Below are 21,228 nucleotides of genomic sequence, written 5' to 3'. Positions count from 1 at the left end.
ACTTGTGTTGATTTTGACCCAGTTGTCTTGGTTACAGGGAGAGCCAGGATCCACAGGTCTGCCTGGACTGGATGGTGAGAATGTACGTTACAAAATTATTTAAAATAATCATATAAACATTCTTTGTGTTGTGATTAGGAGAGCAAAATGTTTTAATTCAGTTGCTTTGTATGTTTCCAGGGCCCTAAAGGTTCAAAAGGAGACATGGGCGTTCCTGGCATATCTGGAGAGAAAGGAGCCATGGGTCTGCCTGGCCTACCTGTAAGATTACTTTTATCCTTAGCAACAACGTTCATCATCAAAGTGAGGTCTTTGCAGTAATGGTCTACTGTATAGTATGTACACCACCAAGTGTTTGTTGGAAAGGAAGAAAAATTTGTTTCTCTTTTTGTGTATGTTAATGTGTTTAAAACAATGTTTAATAGTGGTATTTGTCTAGACCTCACGTGGATATGAGTAGTTCTGCCAGGATTTATCATATTTACAGTAGTTTTACTTCTCACTTTATTTTGGCTCTATTATTTCAGTTACTTTAGTACTAAATTGTACAGTGTTGATTCCATTATTTTGGTTATACTGTATATTCTTACAAGAAGTGGTACAGTATGTGAGGAATAATGTGTATTTATGCGAAACTGCATTGAGAATTCTGAAACAAATGCTATATATGCTTATCTGAAGAACATTTAAGGCTTCCAGACATGTCATTGTGATGATCAGTGTGATTTAAGCTACAGCGCCATAACATAGTGATGATCTACCTGTGGGCAAAGAATTGAATTGGCATACATGCTGAACATACAGCTCACACATGCTCATAAACTGTTCGTGTTTCCTAGGGTGTTAATGGGCTGAAAGGAGAAAAGGGAGATCCTGGTTTCCCAGGTCCTCAGGGACCTTCAGTAAGTACGCCTAGGATTTGCTTCCCCAGTTATCTTTCCCTTTCATCTTCAACCGTGTTCTTATGTCATAGTTTGGATTTCCTCACCTCTTCAGCATTCAAGTGCATAAGAAACAACCTCCTCCATTTCTGCAGATGTCTCCCAAAACTGGTTTTACTGAAGAAGACTGGTCATGTTGAACTTGCAGCTGATAAAGACTTATTAGGCATAGTCAATCTGTTTCAATTTGTATCTTTGGTAATTTTGTTTTAAATTATGTCCTTTTGTGTTCACCTTTCATGTGGGGATGTTCTTTCTTTTTCTTGTTCTAGCTTCTTTTAACTTTAGCAAAACATCCTGTCAAGATGTCTCTTCATGTATTGTAACTAAAGTTCCAAACCAGGTCTTGGATGCAACACTGAACATTTAAGTTTAGCTTTTCATGTCATTGTGCATAGGTTTTCAGCCCCAAATCTAAAAATGGCACTGTTAACACTGTAAAGCTAATATTTTTGGAACTACCAATTTTGAGAATGAGACAAAAAAGAACTAAACTCTTAGGATGTGAGATCGTACAAGAGGTTCTTAAGTAATTCTCCCCCACTCCACCTCACCTCATTTTTTGCTTTTTTCACACAATGACTATGTTTCTTGGTTAGCTGTTATTAGTAGTTCAGGTGGGTTTCTGCATCAGCATGCGTAGACTGCAAAGGAAAAAGTAATAGGTTTATTCCATGCTGAAAAGAGAAGAAAGAAAACACAAAATTTCGCCTGTGGAGCCTTCTTCGGCTGTAGGAAAAATAACAGGGTGTAGGAAAGATAGATGTTTTTCTTTCTTCTCTTTTCAGCATGGAATAAACCTATTACTTTTAGCTGTTATTAGTACACTATGTTGACCAATGACTTTTGCAAACCAGTAATGAGATTTGTGATGCATCTTGAGATGAATGTTGAGTTTTCTGAACACTTCTACATTGTAGGCGATAAAACAATAAAGAAAGAATAACTTTTAATAACTTCACAATTAAAAGTAATAAACTTGATAAATAAAAATTTATATTAAAGATGTTTTATAAGGTATATTTTTTCACGTAGATTATAGGTCCTCCAGGAGCTCCTGGCCCACATGGTCCTCCAGGCCCAATGGTGAGTGTATGACTTTAAATAAGATGTATTTTTATAGTAACTGACCTTAGTAAGAGCTATGTAAAAGTAATGTGACAAAAATACCATGACACAAGGGCTATACACTTCCTTTAACATGTTGCCATAGTAATCTCTTAGTGGGAGGCACACCTCACAATCCACATGCCCCAGCACTGTGTAACCTGTTCTATCTACTGAACATTTAGGAGAAGAAAGTTTTGAACAACACAGAAACTCTGTCTCTGTAAAACTGTTTATATTCAGGTTTTCCTGTTGTTATAAATTTGTTGAACTATACATGAGCATCTAGGACACTGGAGGCTATACTGCATTACATTACATTGAGAAAATGTAATTTGATAGTCCTTCTCGTTGAAAGAAATCAGAGATTCCCTGGCTTGCCTAATCATAAAGCAACTCAGATTAAGAGAATCATATGGAACTTTGTGGCATCTCGTGTAGAGTGAACAAGGAAGCAATTTGTCCCAATTACTAACATATGCACTGAAAATTCTTATACTTAACAACGAATTCTAATTGACAAAAACAACACGGCCAATAGGCTTATTCCAATCTGACAACCACTTTTGATACCCATTTTGATAGTTCTTTTAAATATTCAATGGCTGTCTTCCTGGATAGTTGGCATTTCCATGATAAACTCCTTCCCTTACACAAAGGTGTTTATGAAGTTTTTCTACTTTAAAACATCCTACCTGCACTGTCTATGTTTGTGTGCAAAACTTAGATTATTGGGGATCATTGAATCACTTTTATACAGGAGGAAATGATTTATGTTTATTTGAATCTTTATGATGCCTGTTTGCAGGGACCCCATGGCTTTCCTGGACCTAAGGTAAATCTGACAGTTTTGCAATTGTTTGGAGTTTTATTAGTTGTGTTTAATGTTTTTATCAATTAATGCTTTTATTAATTAAGCATGTTGGTGTGCTCACGGTTCATAGTCAAATTAATAGAAATGGTATTTTAGGCTTTCAGAAAAAAATAATAGAAGTTTTGCTTTAACATTGTAAGTACTGTAAATGTACTGCTTACACAATTGTTTTGTGCTTAACCTTTTGGATAACTGTTACATGTACCAGTTTAACCATTTTAAATTAATTTGCTGCATCTTCCAGTGTGTTTGAAGAAAGTCTCTGAACATTTATTAGCTCTTCCAGAGAGTGCAGGCTAAGCTCTGTACTCCAGATGTTGCCAGTTTGGCCTCAGGCGAAGTTATAATTATCTGCTTGTGGTCCTGAGCAGGGCTAAGTGAAGTGCAGCTAGTCAGGGTTTGCTTTTCTTGCTGCACTTCAGCGAATCTTGGAACTGCCTGGTTCCTGCGAGCCAGCAGTGACATTGATAAAAGATGTTGCTCTCTCCAGTCAGTATTGGGTTCCTCATAATGCACTGCAGAGACAACAATGTGTCAAATGATACACAACCCTGACAAGAGTCAGAATCTTGTGTGTGTGAGTGCACGGGTCCTCATTCTCTCCCTACTGTATAGGGATTGTAACAGAGAGTTCATCTGGTTTAGAATTGGACATTATCAACTAAGAACGAATAATGAAACTGCAAATTTTAGATTAAATTAAAAAAGCTTCATGTCAAACCTATAAAACACTGGAATTTGCAGTGGCTTGATGAGGTAGCCTAACGTTTTCCCCCGCTTAAATTACCTGTTTAGCACACAAGCCTACCTCTGCTACTCTTACATTTAGGGTGAACCAGGGTTGAATGGTCTTAAGGGAATGAGAGGGGAGCCAGGGCACAAGGGTGACAGAGGACCCCTTGGTCTCCCTGTAAGTACGGCACATCTCTTCAGATCTAATTTTCTCTACCACACAACTCTGGTTTGCTCAGCCACACCCCTGTGTATTTAGTAGAGCTCAAACTTCATGCAATAACACATCCTAAACATCATTACGTGTCATTTGTGTTCTGTCACTCTTTGCTGTTTGTTTTTGTTATATATCTGTCTATATTAGTTCTATAGTGGCAAACCCCAAAATGCAGATGACCAGAAAGATGGTGCTCATTCTCATAATGATGGTCTTAAATCCAACAATCTTTACTGCACTCAGAAAAATACTAAAGTAGAACAGAAATAGAGAAAATTTGCTTTTTATGTACCGCATTACAGGTAGTTTGGAGTTTTAGAAATTTTAGAAGTTCAAAAGAGCATCAAATATTCTCGATGATAACATTTTATACTGTTAGAATTATACTGTGTGTATCCTGTAGTTTAAGAATTTTTTAAAATATTGACAGTTCTGGGACATCAATAAAATAACTGAAGAAGCAAACTATAGTGTAGGTCCTTTGAAGGAGCTTCAATATCTTTTAAGCTCACATTTTTCCACCTTAGGTTTTAAAAGAGGAAATAATACAAAGGGAGTCAAGTATGTAAAACCTCTTTTACAACTAGTCTGCCAAAAATGTATTTACTTATATCAATCAATAGATTTAGTTAGGGTTAATGTTAAGTCTTCTGTTAGATTCATCTTTAGTGGTTTAAATGCTTAAAAAATTCAGACTCTTTCATATTTGGAATTGTGAGCTAGTCTTGCAGGTGAAATCTGAAAAACATCTACTGTATAAGTCTATATTTATAACATTCTTCACATAGAGATATAAACAAGGATATAAAAAGAAACATATTCCAAATTAATTTTCTCTTTTCACAAAATAGTCATAAAAAATATTTTGCTTAACATTGTTTTATATGTATGTCTGTATTTGTAACAGTGTGTTAACTGTAAGCTTCACAGTTATGTTTTGTAAGCTACTGAATACCTCCATTTTTGTTATAACTGCATCAACGTATGTGTCCATTTCATTGTTTTCCATCATGTACTAAACCCTTGTTCATGTCACTCATACCCTCATAATTATACAGGGAGCATCTGGCTTAGATGGAAAGCCAGGACTCAGGGTGAGTGTCTCAAGTCCCAGCTTTCTGCTAACAACCAGTCTGCCTCCCTTAAGCTTTCATTTAATACTAACAATAACAGAGAGAACTTTATTTACTATATTTACACATAGATATATACTATGTATAATAATTAGAATGATCACAATGCTGCATAACCTCATTTTATGCCTTCATTGTCTTCATTATATGCCAAATCTATTGTTATTCCAAAAGAAACCAAACTTTTTCTCTTTCATTTGCTTATGTTATTACTATGTAATTAACATGATTTTAACACTCATTGATTAATAGTGCTCTTCTAAATCTACATATTGTGTTGTATTTAAACTCATGATTACTTTTACCAGCAACTTTTTAACAATTTTAGCAACAATTTGTAGCTCTTAGTAGATTTTTGTAGCTGATATGTACTACATTACAATTGTGTTTATATCCACATCTAAATTGTCATGTGTACAAATTACCTCTAAGAAATGATTAAAAAAAAAATCTTTATCTGTCATACATCTGCCAAGGCCACCTATACTTTACAAAAAATGTCACGATTTTTACATTTCAAATTTAAACTTGCTCCTTTATTCTGTATCTGGGTTACAACTTCTAACCTGAATTGCAAGATAATAATAAATGGTCATTTAAGAGCACTGAAAAGTTATTGAAATGTAACCTCACAAAATGAAAAAAACATCAGTCACTGAAAAAATGAAAACTGTAGCTCAACTAAATCAGTCTGGTGAAACAACAAAACAAATCATTTTAATAATTGTTGTTCTGGAATATACATTTTTTGTGACTGCATTCTAGGTCATAGTGCAGCATGTGTTTTGGAACATATACAGGATCATTCTTCATTACTTTCCATTCCAATGCTCTTCCTATTCCTGAATTCAAGTGTACATTAAACTAAAAAGGACACAAATGCTGTTTTATTACATAAAAATGTTACTTATGGGAGGGATGTTGGTTCAAGGTGGAAAAAGATTTGTGAAGCTGTTAAAGTAACCCCAAAAGCACAGGGGGATTTAATTATACCTACTGTAAGTAATAACTTTGTTGTTGTCACCTAAAATTGGAATAGTAGCTTTGATGAATTCAAGTTAATTATTTCATTATTTTAGACATTACTTTACTATTGTTCATCTAATGTTTGTCTGTGGCTGGAAATGTAACATCTTCCTCTTATTTATAAAGAATATGTACATTTGTTTCTGATGCCCTGCCTCATTACCTGCCATGTGTTTTCTCTGCAGGGAATGGACGGTCCAGTTGGTCCTACCGGTCCAGCAGGTCCCAAAGGTGACAGGGTAAGTCCAGCAAGATTTTTACAGCATAAAAAGGTGTTTTTTTTTTCAGAATGTCCTCACAGGTGTAGATCATACAGGGCCGTTTGCTTGAAGAGATGAATGAATACATATCCTACATTAGGATTTTCAAGACATATGGTTTGTTTCCTGAAGCATATTGTGACATCTTGACAAAGCACAGCCAGGTACTGTACAGCAAAGCACAACTGAAAGTGAAATGACCTGCAGGATGGGGTAGTGGTTAGGGATCTGAATAATTGGAACATTGTGGTATTCAGATCCAGGGTAGGACACTGATGTTGTTTCCTTGAGCGAGGTGTTTAATTTTAATTGCTCCAGTAACATGTTAAGGTGTATAAAAGACTGCATATGTAAATCACACAGCTAAAAGTGGTAGCCAAAAAAAAATCAAGAAATATGTTTCTTACTGTACCTTTTGCTTTTGATGGTTTTTTAGCCAGCACGGCTGTAAGGTATAACGTTAGATTTTCAAAATGCATCGCTTTTTATTTTCAACTTGCAGCTTTTTATACTACACTCCTTGGTCAGCTGGTTAGCTTAGAAAATTAAATCTGACCTTGAGTTGACGAATCAGAAGGTCCATAGGTAACAGATAATATTGTCTTGTAAGGGTGAAAGAGGACCACCTGGTGAACCTGGACCAAGAGGACCTTATGGATTACCGGTGAGAATCAAATTCAGATATTTCCTAAAACACACAACTTATATACATTAAACTTCAAAACTATTTATCATATTTATATTATTCTAAGAACTTTTGTTAGCTGAAGAATACCCAGTTTCATGTTTAATGGCATTTTTCTTTTATTGTCAGGGCACAGCAGGAGCACCTGGATTAGATGTAAGTACAAGGAGGCAGGAAAGAACATTGTTATTTAAAATAAAGCCTTTGAAGTTATTTCCTAATATTGGAAGCATATTACACAGTACTATTCTTACTGTGGATGTCTTCATTTTTCTCTTTTTTATTATTTTACACAGAGTATTTATGACATTTATAATCGTTTAAATATTTCTAAGATATCAGAAGACAACTCCACAATTGAGTGTGATTATTTAGACTGTATTCATATCTCCATATTTGGGTTTCTATTTGTTTTTAGTATATCTGAAATCTAGCATATTCTAGAGTTAGTCATTGGAGGTTTTTTGTTCACACTAAGAACTAAAGGTGATTGTAACAAGACCAAGCTATATTTTGCAGGGGTTACCAGGCTTAAAGGGAGAGAAAGGAGATCTTGGTGACAGAGGAGAAAAGGTGATACATATTGTATTTCTGGGAAGGTTCAGTAAGGGAGCAGTTGACTCTGTAACACATTAACACCCACTGTCTGTTGTCAATGGACAAAATAGGTATTTTTTTTAAAGTTCACTCTTCTTGACTGTCTAGTTATAAACAAATATATTCATAATGAAAATGACTGAAAGACTGATGATATTTTAACATGAAGTATTAGAAAATTGATTTTGTATGATCTTAAGAATTGAAAAGTTTCCACACTTTGCTACTCTGAATTTGCTATCAGAAACTTAGAAGATTCTCCATTGGTTAAGTATTCAACTCCTTAGTTACAGCAGCCACAAAACCGCTCAAGTGGATAATAATTTGAAAGGTCACAAATTTAGTGTAATCAAGATGGTTTAACTTGACTTCAGAGTAAATACATCTGTATCTTTATGTTTCCTCAGTTACTGTAGATACTGTATTGAATTTCAAGCCACAACTCACATACAGATAAACAAATCAACTATGAATTCCCAGGAGTTTTCAAAACAGATCAATAAAGGGGTAGAAAAGGACAGATCATAAAAGGTTACTTATCCCTTGGAGTAAAATTGAATTGATCATTTAGAAGTGTCATTTGCATCATGCCAAAAAGACACTACCCTGGTCAAGCTACCATTCTAAACTGAGCTGCTGAGCAAGCAGGACACTGTCTTAGCATACCACTATAAAACCAACAGTGACTTTGAAAGATTACAATTTCTGTGTCTGAGAAAGGAATCACTATTACTACATTCACAAAATATCCCAGTTCCGACACAAAGCTGTCTCCAGATGGACTCCAGTTAAATATACTGTGTAAAAAATATTGCAGGTAAAAAAATACTAATTGAAAGTTTTGCTCTAAGATAAGCTGTGTAAGATAAGCTCAACTCAGCATATCATCTAGTCAGCAAAATTCCAACAGTCAAGCATTGTCATGGCAGCATCATTTTAATAGGATGCTTTTCATCATGCAGGGACTGGAAAGCTTGTTAAGACTGAGGAAAAAGTAGGCGGTACAAAGTATAGGCAAATCCTAGCAGAAAACCTAATTGAATCACCCAAGTATTAAAAGCAGGTTCAAATGGTCACATTTCAGCAGGACAGTGACACATGGTCATAGTCACACTGAAGAGATCTAATAAAAAGAGACTGAATGTCTTGATGAGACCAATCAAAGCCCTGACTTGAATGCAATAGAATATGCATTGTGAGGCTTGATGATTTTATGAAAATAAATTATCCAAATTGTAGCTTTTTAGCCCATAATAATAGAGATTATTACACCATCCCACTGCGCAATGCTGGTAGGGACTGACAGCATTAATAGCTAGCAAATGTGCTTCCACTATGCACTAAGTGTACTAAGGAGGTAAATGCTTATGCAAACAGTAAATTTCACTTTGTATGACATCCATCATATGTAACTCTTCAGTTCATCATTATATTTTTAAAAAGTCTTGTTTGAAAAAAACAATATATACATTAATTGTAATTAATCAAAATGTGATACTATTGGCAGGGACTGAATACTTCTTAAGACACTGTAAATTATAAATCATGAAATTTGCCAAACAGCTAGAAGTACAGTATTTCTAAGAAAATAAAAGATGACCATATGAGAATTATATTTTTTGTACTTACTACTCATGGGATGAAAGTTCTGGTTTTCTCAAGAATACCTCTCTAAATTTATTTACCAAACTACACTTTGTAGAGTTTTTCAGTCTGACAAAAGGATGCCCAAAACCTAGTCCTAAAAAAGTGGAATTCTTGTTATGTTTCAAGAATGCATGAATCAGATACCATATCAAGTGTTGGAATATACTCATGCAATAAGTCCTTAAGGTAACTTGGAATTAAATTCTTCAGGGCCTTATACAGTATGTAACCAAGATAACTTAATACAGTTGTCTAATATTAATGAAAAAAGTCATGTATCTATATTTCAGCATCAGATAGACAAAGCAAGAAACATAACCGGCCAATGTTACACAGGTGGAAAGACGATACCCTTAAGACGTTTCTAACATGAGCTTCAAATGACAGCACAGGCTCAAAAATAACACCAGGGTTTCTAACCTTGGATAAATGGGTCTCCAATACTAGATTTTGAGCACCCTGAGTAGTCTGACAGAGAAGCTATTTTGATATCAAGGTAAGCTGAGAGAATAGTAGTCCATTGACAACAGTCAGTTAATAGTTACTTACCACTGCTTCTGGTTTTATTTTATTTTAATGCATGTACATTCTGATATGTCATTGCCTAGATTTAACTGTCTAAACCAACTTATAAAATCTTAATTTTCCTTAAATGGTGTGCTCAGTCAAAGGAATACAGCATCTATTTAAATATACTTTATAGCTGTGCTTTTTTATTTTGTCAGTTTTGAATGTAGGTAGAACAGTTTAATTTTTCATATTTCTATATCACATTGGAAAATTTCTGCTATTAACCCACAATTCTTTATATAAAATGATGCTGTATTTTTAAAGCCATTTCCATATAGCAGGGTTCTGCAGCCCTGGTCCTGGAAAGCTACACATTTTATAAAATATTGAGATGTGTGACAGCAGAGTTTGTCACTGAACAATTTGGCATTTACCTTGATCAAATCTAAAAGATAGTATTGTTGTATCAGATTAGGGTAATACCCAACCCTTAATAATGCATTAATTGTATTTTTTACCACTTCATTAAACAGTTGAGTCAATAGTTATACTTTTCCAGGAATGGACTTGGCTTCCTGTATTAGTGTCAAAAACAGGATTGTTTTCACTGAAATTGTGTCCCTTTTTTGCAGTTAATCATACATTCATCAACATATACATTCATGTATGTACAGGTATACCCATATTATTTCATAAAGGCACTTTTGACATTTCTGAAGCTTAGATTTGAATCAAGTATAAATATGCAAATTTTCTCATCTATTAATTATCCACACTCTTTGTATCACTTCTGTTTTGTTTGAGCGTGCCATACAGCATCGCCCAAATAGTTGAACTGTATTTCAACTGATTGAAAAAAAAATCCAGTATGTACTCTATGTACAGTACTCTCCTGTACTCTAATGTCATGTTCATGACAATAGAGTGGCAATAGGGCAAGTGCTGTGGTTTGTATGACAAGAAAGGGATGCAAGTTCATGTGTGTTTTGTAACCTGGAGGCACTTTCCCTGCTACTCCTTCTCTCACCTCCTGCCCTCTGAGACCTTTGTACACTGGCTTTTTCCCCATCTCCTCCCCTGTCTTCCCTCAAGAGGAACTTCCTGACAACTGGAACACCCTTGGTTGTCCTTCTGGTGCCTTTCCCTATCTAACTTACCCTCCTGTCACTTATCACATCCTCCCTTGACCTAAAGAGGTAAAGCTCTCCTTTAATATCCTCCCTCATAATAATTATTGCAGTGTATCCTAATGCTCAGATACAATGAGAGCGACCATTGCAATATTGGTGCTTTCTGGTGAAATAGCTTCTCTAACAACTTTCAAAGTATTTAGCTGTTGGATTGGAAACTTTTGGAGGAAAGCTTTAAAATGACTATCCCCTTCTTTGACAACAAGCAACGTTTGAGCAGTAAATTTCAATATTTTGTCTCAAAATTGCAAGCACATAATATGACACTTTACAACTTTATTTTTTATAGTAAACCTAACTCATCTCAAACCTTGCACTTTACATAAAAATGTATTAATTAAGATTAATTATGAATGCAAGAAAATAGCAGATACAGAAAAGAAATAGGCTCTTTTTAGACTAGACTCTGGTTTCTTATGGGATTGAGTTCGAGTCAAGAAATGGCACTGTGCATGCTACGAACCTAAGTAACCAATTGTGTTAAAAGAAGTTATCTTTAGCAGACAGGGAATTAGGAAGATGTGCCCGATTTTGGAACACTGCCAATCTGATAAGCACAGACAAGTGTGAAAAAAATATTCTAGTTTAATTAATTTGAGAAAAATACACCAAGCGTCTCTGTGTGTTTCGCTCCCATGTGCATGTAATAAAAACTTCTGAGACAGACTCCTGACTTTTAAGACAAAGTGGGGGAAAATTCTCCAACAGCACCATTTACCAATACAGTGTAGTAGGAGCACATAGTAAATCCAAATCTGCAGAGCAAATGGGAGTAATCAGGTAACATTTCAGCTATAGACTGGGGAGTCAAGCAATGCAAATCCTTGCATGTTAGCCAAATAGTTTAAAAAACAACTCAAAACCTGACAGGAAGCCAGTTCAGTAACTCCAATGTGATCACTTGCACTCAGCCTCGTCAGGATTCTGTCTGCCCCATTTTGACATCATTGTAACCTGTTAAGTATAATTTTAATGACTCTGACAAGTTGGGCATAATAATCAATTATCAACTGAGAAGACAACAGTTTTTTAGCTGCAGAAACAGGTAGCACAGGATACAGTCTGACAATGTTTCTGAAATGAAAAAACTACTGTATATCTTTACCATGTTTTGCCCATGAGCTTCCAAAGTCAATCTAGGATTGAAGATCATTTCCAGTTCTTATTTTTGTTTATTGAAAGTCAAGGATAGTGCTATCAGTTGACAAGATTACAAGGTCTACAGCACAAGCAAACTTATTTTACAAGGTTTTATGTAAAATCTACATTTTTGAGTTTGTACTTCCACCTGCAAAGGAACATGTTTTATCAAATTGTTCCACCATTTATTGGTAGGAAATATAGCAAAAACGGCATCTTCAACTGTACTGCAGAATGATCTAACTAGATATAGATCAGTTATGACGACACATACAGAGCCACTGATATTTTAGAATTTAGTGAGCATCACACTGTTCATCTTTAGAGTCCTTAACTTAGACATCAAAGATCTAAATTTCAGATTCATTAATGTGGCAGAACATGTTGGGTCTGCTAATTATTTTAAACATATCCTTTATGAATCCAACCTAAATCTACAACACATTTGCTTGTGCGTTAAAATAAATATTAAAAAACAATTATAACAATTTAAGACGCAAACCCTCCTTTTTTTAGTTCTCCTTAAAGTGTTGTTCTCTTGAGCTACTGTACCTTAACTCTCAAGCACTAAATGGTTGCCCTCATTGGATCTGAAAGACAAAGTGAAAAGCTTTCCTCTGTGAAAAGAAAATAATTTTCCTGATCAAACCATTGTGTCCACAGGGGGAAAAGGGAAAGAAAGGCAAAAAAGGGCCTAAGGGGGAGAAAGGTGAACAGGGTGCCCCTGGATTAGATGCACCTTGCCCGTTGGTATGTCTCAGCTAAGTTCTGAAAATCACCTCGATATGGCATAAGACAATCACAACTAGGAGAGAAGCACCTAGTGGCAGCACCACCATGTTATCAGTACACACAGCAATTAGCGCCTTCTTCATTCTGAACTCTTCATTTTTGAACATCACTATCACAGGGGAAAAAACAATCGGGCCATTTTAGTGTGAACCTTTCCTCTGAGCTTAAAATATTCTGAATTCACAAAACACATTTAACTGTAAGGGCTTTTCATGCCTTTAAGCATTTTTGAAAGATGTTCCTGCTGTCACATCAGCTGTTTAAAACAACTCCAGCATTTTCTATAGTACCCAAATGCAAAACAAGTTAATAGACTTACCCTTGGGGCAGTCTTGCGTTGTATACTGTCTAAAGGGCTGATACATGAGTTGGTGGAAAGCTGGGCTGCTGCTCTCTTCAGTTGCTGTACTTTCTATGGCCCTCTCTGATGGGGCTGGTGAGATCCTCTCCTAGTAACAATTCCAGTTAATTTTTGCAAACAGGGATTCCGGGGATTTAAGGGTGAAAAGGGGGAACCAGGTCAGCCTGGCCTAGATGGGCTGGATGCCCCCTGCCAATTGGTACAGTATTCTCTTTCCTACCAAACCTGTATGCATGTTTCTTTTTACCTACCTACAATGCAAAGGTATTCAACTGAACACACCGCCTTTGTATTTCCATTGATGCATGGCTTGCGCATGGGTCAAAATTCACTTTTACCTTCCACATGAAATTAAGTGTGCATGATTTCCAACTTATTTAAAACATAAAGATTTTCCACTACTTTTAACTTTTTAAGATATCACAAGAAGACAGTGTTGGAAATGTTCCTTCCCCCTGTACCATTAACTTGCAATACAGTGCCTGGATCTAGCTGCCAGATTCATGCTGTAACAAAAGCTTGACGTAACAAAGGAAAGGTTCAGAAAGTTTTTTTTTTATTATTTGAAAATCTTAAAATTATTTTATTAGTAGTAACTGTTTTGCATCAAGTAAAAGCCTGATATGAGGCATTTTATCTTTTCCAACTATAGGTGCACAAAATCACATACAATGCCCATCTGTCCTTAGACAAGTGAAGGTTCTTAGCACTGGCATTTGTGAATATGGCCAAAATCTGTTGCAGTTACATCATGAGTAGCATCTGAGTGTAAACCAAAGGGAATGAGAACGAACCCATTCCATCCCAATTTTTTAACCTCTTTTTATATTTATACCCTTTAACTATTTCTAACTATTGTTACCATTATTATTATTAGATAAGGTTTTTATACTTACATCTCTGCCTTTTATATCTTACCTAATAAACTGTTTCACTTTTCAGTGGAGTGCTAGCATGGATCCTCTTCTTTACTGTTAACTGTTTCCTCTCCCTGCCTTGTCTTCTTGTACCAGTTTGGCAGTATACTGTATCATACATGGAGTTTAAAGCAAATGTTCAGGAGGAGGTCAAACCCTATTCTCGCCCACTTCAGCCTACCTAGATATAAATGTCCTGCTAATTGCTTACTTACATGTGTATTATTTTCAGTGCGTTTAGTTTTTACATTAGCTGTTTGCTCACACAATATACAGACCTTATCATTCAGCTCTCTATGGCCACCCTCTTTTCCCATCCTTTCCCTCTCACTCCTCCTTTGGTCTCTACTCAGTCTGCTTTTTTTCTTCCTTTTTCCTCTTTTCACCTTATCTATCATTGTTGTACATCCTTGCCCACCCACCTTAGACTTCAGCATTGTCATATCTTTTCCTCCCCTTATTTCTTTCCTTTTCCACCTCTTGGCTCCACAGGAGCTCCTCACCCAGCCACTAAAGCTTACTCTGCCTTCGATGTGGCTCAGTCCTCTTTCACAGCCCTCACCATAGTGTAGAATGTGGCAGTAGGACTTCTGCCCTCTATTCCCTGCTGTGTCCAATATGGTGCAGTATCAGCCCCTGACTCCTGATGACATTATCCCTCCAGTTCAGCCACTCACCAGGAGCCTCTTCCTGTCTCCTCCTCTATCTCTTCCACCCTGCTGACGTCCAAAGAGATACCTATACCTTCATCCCTTCGCTTCACATCACATCACCTCTGCTTTCTCACTGGTTGTATCAGAAATGTTTCTAAAACTATGGATACCAGTCTCTCTCTTCTGTGGCTGCTTTGTTGCACTCCTAACTCTCTGCTCAGGTCATCGCCTGCTTCAGTGAAATCATTACACAATTATTTTCCCTGCTGCTCTACAAGAGCCCGTCCATTGATGCCTGCTTTCCCTGCACCAATTTTCCATTCAATCCATTTCTTACTTATGAATTCATCCTTTAAGTATAGCCCTGCACATGTTCTGGCTAACTGTCTTGTCATCGATTTTTCTCTTCTTCATAACTTCTCTGCACCCAACCGTAAAAAGTCAAATCCCTCTTTCTGCCTTTCCTCTGTACTATCATAAGTTAAGGATCCAGTTTTGGTCTTATGGGAGCAGCATATTCAAACCTTTCCCTGTTTCTAGTCAATTTGGTCTTGCCTCTGCCAATCATGTTAACCCAATAAAGCTCACTGTTCAAATTGTGCCTATTCTCTGTTTTAATTATGGTTTGACAAAACTACTGAAAACAAAACTTCAGATGGAGGACAAACCCTAATCTCAACCACTTCCACATACCAACATATACAGTAAATATGTCTCTTGCTTTCCCACTTACTGTACATCTTTCATTTTGGCAATTTTCCCTCCTCAAACATCTCTCTCTTTCAGCAGCCCCCTGGCTTATCCCCTATTTAAGGGGGGTGGGTGGGGGGGCCGTGCATTGTCGTTCTTCTCAGCCAAGTGAGTTACCCCATTCAGCCTCCTATTTGAACCAAGCCTCTTCTCTGTGTTAATGAATTAGGGTTTGACCTAACTTCTGTAAACAAACCTAGGGAGGAAAATGAAGGAACTCCAAAAATTAAATTGTCTTTTTTTCAATCTGGTTGTGTTATACACTACACAACACTCATGTGTGTTATTCCTGTTTTCATTTGGAGATATATTGATATGCAGTGTGTCTATAGTGGAGGTAATAATAATAAAAACGGTATGTAACTGAATTGATTTTCTGGAAATGTAGTGCGTATAAGAAATTACAACTTTGCCTTTATGATGACAGCTGAAAATGTACATTTTGTAAACTGTTTATAAGAATTTCAAGTAAAGACAAAGTTTACACCACCCATTACATTAAAAATGATAAGGAAATACCGAATGGCAGAACAAGCAAGGAGTGGAATGAATAAGATTAAAAATGTCATTAAAGGAGAAAGTGTTCTTTATACAGTATATACATATACACTATATGGACAATCAAAATTATTAGACCAATACCAATACAAATTAATGGACAATACTAAATAAATACAGTGTTTCCTGTATTTATTCTTCTTTTGATCAAATATTTATTGGTCAATCCCAGTTTAGCCATTATTTTTTTCTTAACCGAGCAATGTTTTTAGTTTTGTCCCATTCCCTATTGATCCATATTCTCATAGATATCTTTTTCCTGTTTCCTTTGATTCAGTTCCCTTTGATACAATGGAAAGCTGGGTTCAGACTAGGAAAAACTATTAGCCTTGTACTTCTGAACAATCCATTTTCCTTCTTTATGCTTGGGCTACTTTTAAACATCACTACTCACCTGCTTATTGTGATCAGCAATCCAGTTTGCAATCAAATCATTTATTTTTCTGAGTGGAGAGTACTCTCGGATAAAACGTGTATACAACGTGTTATTCTTAGGAATAACTTGCAAATACATTGAAAAATGATTCAATTCTAATATCTTAGGAAATGCATACAATTATTTTGCATAGGACACATTTATTTATAGTTATTCTTTCATAGCAAGATTTTACAAAGGTGCCATCCAAATTGGTGTATATAAATTTGCCATTAAATGTTGAAATCACTTGGACCACAACATTTATGTATGCTATCATGTTTCATTTAGCTTTGCACATGACAGACCCTGTGATATTATTTACACACTGAATATTGTATTTTACAAATTAGCTTTATGCAATGTGTGCATGGAAGTTCATTTATACAGTGAATGCATAAGGGAACATTTTTTAATGTTTGCTATCATAGTACTGTATATTCTAACAGAACATATTTGTTAATTTAGCACATTATTAGTACAAATAGTTCTAACGAGTATTTAGTAATGGCACAATTAGGACTGATTGCATACATTAACACCTGCAGTAATTGTGAAATGTTGATTTGTCTAGTAAGATTGTTCTTATGTGCAAATCAATGTGACGTTTATATCTTTTTATGAAAAATTAAAGATAAGATATTGCAGTACAATATGTTAAATAAATAGAAGATTATAATTTTCTTACTGCATGTTTACATTTTTTATTTCTTTACTAAATTATAATACAGAATTATCCATTTGTAATAATATTTGTTTTCAAAAAGAACCTATCTTTTCTTTTGCAGCAAAAATACTTCTTTGTACTATTGCAGTCTGTGCTAAGAATTTAAACAATAAGACAACACAAAATCTGGAATAAAGCACAATTAGTGATCATATTGTTGAACCTGCATTAGACTATACAGTATTTCTTTTAATGAGGTCATATTAATAATACATTTGTTGTGAAATATTCATCACAAATTCATTTAAAAAATAAATTTCTCTCCAGGTTTATAACCATTAAGATCAGAACCATGTTTCTAGCACATCTCTTTCGAATAAGACTAAGCAAACTTTTTTCATTTTATTTTTTGAAACTTCAGGGACCTGATGGATTACCAATGCCTGGATGTTGGCAGAAGGTACGTCAATTTAGAAATAATGTCTGATTCAAGTAAAGTCATCAAAGTCTCTAAACCACATCACAACTGTCCATTTAATTAATTCCCGTGTTCTGTGCTTAAATCAACTTATGTAGAGAGTCATAAGAAAGTAAAACTAGTTGTAGAATAGAATATGTGGTCACTGGTTAGTTTTTTTTTTTTTTGGTCTCTGAAACATTGAGGACTAACTGCTCTCACTAATCTTTTTAATTTTATAATGATGTCTGTGTTAGCCAGGACAAAAATATTTAGTCTGTGCCAAAAACAATAAAATTACAAAATAAAAATATTTAGATGTGACTCTAATTCAAGTTTCAATTAAAGGTTTCTGTTTTACACAGAATTGCCAGTTATGCCACTGCCTCCTGCTGTGAATAGATTATTGGAAAGAGACTGCAGAAATAATTATTTTAAAAGTATTTCTGAATGGGTTGATGTCTGTGCTTTCCATTTAATACATACAAATGGGGAAAGGATTTAACCTCCAATGTTAGCCTTTATACTGTTGATTTAGCACAGTGACACACAAACACCATCCACGTGAGTGCATTAAACATGTCAAGGATAATACATAAAATTCCATGTGGTAAAATCATCATTCAGATTAATATGTTACCTGATGGCTGTTTTTTCTTTGTGTTTTTTTTTGCAGTGATGAATCTAACCCAAAGCATGAAGTTTGTACATAATGCTTCATCTTTTGTATTTATAGTTTTTTAATTGAATATATATATATAAGAAAGCCCATGAAATGTTTTCATGTTGCTGCTTCTACTCATCTGCAGTAACAAAGTGTGTACTCTCAAAACAGTATTAAGACTCTGGAGACAACTCAAAGGACAACAGAGTTTGTGAAATGCAGAAGTCAAAATTCTGCAGAAGCCTGCTGTTTTGCTTGCATGGAGCAAAACCAAGGACAAGTTACGAAAAAGTGACCAAAATGGAAGAAAACAAATTACAATAATAAAAGAAAAAATCATTGAAGAGACTGACCATGCTGTAATGGGAGACAATTGACTTTTTCTGTTCTTCTTTAGGTCATTATCCATTCATGCCATAATACAAGCTTGAAAAACTAAAACTGTCATGCAAATTAAATAAAAAGCATGAATGATGTGCCAAATTAGGAATATATAAGTCTAAGTATATATTGCTTGTGGTGTGATAGATTTACAGTATGGCTTTTTCAAACACTAACTGGCTGTTGGTTCATTGCTATTTAAAAAAAATCTATAAAGCTCTGAACAGTATTTTTTCTTTTGTCATCTTCCAAAGGGAGTCACACCATGGCTGGTGGCTTGAAAAGAATTGATCCCAAAGGAATAGAGATGGGTCATTCTTTTTTGTTCTTTATTGGGTGAGGCCTTCAGTGGTTTATGATCTACAGATCTTCACCTTACACTTGTGTGGCTCTCATGCCCTGTGCCTGCACACCTGGTTTTCAAGATTGTTGAGGAAAACAGCATTTTGTCATTTTGGTGAGCAGAGAATGAGGACCATAAACACTGTCTGGTCAAGTATGGACTGATTTAGACTGACAGTGATTCAAACAGGAGACATCGGCAGCTCCACATGGTTGTATTGATGGGATTCCAGTGGACTAGCAGTGTTTCAGATTCACAGGAAGAATCTTTGATGAAAGGAGAGGACCTGCAGTCCTTTTTTCCTGAGAGCGAAGATGCCTCTTCAAAGGCCTGCGGTCATTCAGGTTCTGTGCCAACGAAGGGATCGGAGTCATCTCTAAGGTGATTCCAAAAGAAAGAGTTTGACTGCTCACTTGAAAAAAAGGATTTTAACAGAAGGATGTTTTTATTATTATATGTCATTATTCATATTCGTATTTTTGCATAATAGCCTTTGGCACCTCAAGAATTTTATTGGTGTCTTGAGGATTTTTTTATTTATTCCTTTTTTTTTTGTGGAAACATTAAGAAATCACCAAGGCTTAAGCATGGGGAATGATATTGTATTATGTACAATATACCAGTATTAACCCAGCAAACACCAAACTTTTTAATACTTTCTTTAAAAAATTACCTTAAAAGTCATTGAAAGGTTGCACTTGTGTTATTTTGGACAAATTGCTTTAGCAAGTTTTTTGCAGCCTTACTAGGAGGAATATCAGACATTCAGACATAACATTAAAACCTCATTACAAAAACACCAGACATTTATGCGATGCCCAGTATATGTATTTACAAGATGTTACATGGGTATGTTTTGTAGACATTATTAAGTTGCAAAATGTGAATTCAACAGCATTGTAAACTATAACATTATAAAGAATGTTTGGACAGCATCCCTGTAGTCTAAAGATTTGCATTGTCAGGTTACAGTACACATTTGTAACATTTTTATAATATTTTCACAATGTTATTTGGTTGGCTGGGAAATTGCTTGAATACAAGTTACTATATATGTTGTTTTATGCACATAACTCTGAACAATCTTTTCAAAGCTATTTGTAATCTTCAATATTATCTTCAATATGAACTCAAAACACTGCTTCAACAGACTTTTGCCTCTAATTAAGTGAAAAGGGAATTTACAGCTATTACAAAGGGTTGATATATACATATATATTAAAAATATGGTTTCCTTTACCTCTAAATTGTGTCACTGAACTGACTGACTTAACTTGAAATATTCAAAGAGAGTTTAATATATTTATAGACAATTTCTGTACAATATTTACTAAGTGACTGTGATGTAGTCATGAAAATTCCAATTGCCTTTTCCTCATTTTTTCAAAATTCTTAATAGAATTTGAGAAGAAATTTGGCTAGTTTTTAAAAAAAGTCAGTCTAGGCACAATCGGGATAGTTCCTAATCTGACAGACCTCCTTTTCAATTTTAGAAGACTTGCTTAGTTTGTTAAGACATTTAAATTAGACCTTACAATTCCTTTATTAAGGTTTAAAAGGTTTAATTAACAATGGTGCTGTGCTTTCCCATACATATTGTTTGTGTTAGAATTTTTATCTTCCTTTTTTTTATTCTTCAAAGTGTACCTAGATGGTTGGCTAATAGCAAATGGAGCTGCAGCATTTTTTGCTTGAACACATTTCTGGTGGCCCAATTGATAAAACATGTTTAACTGTTAAAATTGATTGATAAAAATTATAATGGTGAAATAAGGATATGCTTTGCCTAAAACGTACTTACTTGACAACCACTGAATTAATTGCCCTTTTTCTGTTCATTATTAGTGGAATCCTAAAGTAAATCAAATGACACCATTCGATTTGGTAACTATACAGTAGGTGAGCACTAGATTTTTCTTTAGTTGCAGGAAGAAGAACACAAAAAATGAGAAAAAACACAGAACCCTTTGTATAATATACAGTAAATAGGGCCTGGTTTGAAAACATCATTAAATCTTAAATTACAAGTCTGTAAAGAGGATTCAGCTAATGTTTTCTTCTTATTGAAGCAAATCACACTCAGATATCCTTACACCAATGGGTCAAAGTTGATGGTATTAAATCCACATGGATATACAGTAAGTTAGAAAAAATATATTAAGTATAAATATATTTATGAACAAGTAAAAAGTTTATTCCATGCTGAAAAGA

At 35.1% G+C, this 21,228-nt stretch overlaps 1 protein-coding gene across 1 annotated transcript in view; it reads left to right on the top strand.

The window, feature by feature from the left end:
• Positions 1–20,264, top strand: part of col25a1 (collagen type XXV alpha 1 chain) — an 89,719-nt gene extending 69,455 nt beyond the window's left edge. The window contains exons 20-33 of the mRNA XM_088632143.1: positions 38–82; positions 181–261; positions 840–902; positions 1,977–2,027; positions 2,857–2,883; positions 3,752–3,832; positions 4,930–4,965; positions 6,216–6,269; positions 6,901–6,954; positions 7,105–7,131; positions 7,495–7,548; positions 12,723–12,809; positions 17,594–17,632; positions 18,929–20,264. Of these exons, the coding sequence (XP_088488269.1) occupies positions 38–82; positions 181–261; positions 840–902; positions 1,977–2,027; positions 2,857–2,883; positions 3,752–3,832; positions 4,930–4,965; positions 6,216–6,269; positions 6,901–6,954; positions 7,105–7,131; positions 7,495–7,548; positions 12,723–12,809; positions 17,594–17,632; positions 18,929–18,955 (726 nt within the window). The 3' untranslated portion in view covers positions 18,956–20,264. The remainder of the gene's footprint in view (positions 1–37; positions 83–180; positions 262–839; positions 903–1,976; positions 2,028–2,856; positions 2,884–3,751; positions 3,833–4,929; positions 4,966–6,215; positions 6,270–6,900; positions 6,955–7,104; positions 7,132–7,494; positions 7,549–12,722; positions 12,810–17,593; positions 17,633–18,928) is intronic.
• Positions 20,265–21,228: the final 964 nt, after the last annotated feature.

The sequence above is a fragment of the Lepisosteus platostomus genome, chromosome 1, assembly GCF_059453375.1.
Source record: "Lepisosteus platostomus isolate fLepPlt1 chromosome 1, fLepPlt1.hap1, whole genome shotgun sequence".
Lineage (NCBI taxonomy): Eukaryota > Metazoa > Chordata > Actinopteri > Semionotiformes > Lepisosteidae > Lepisosteus > Lepisosteus platostomus.
Note: the sequence above shows the minus strand (reverse complement) of the source record. Positions and strands in the feature narration are given on the sequence as shown.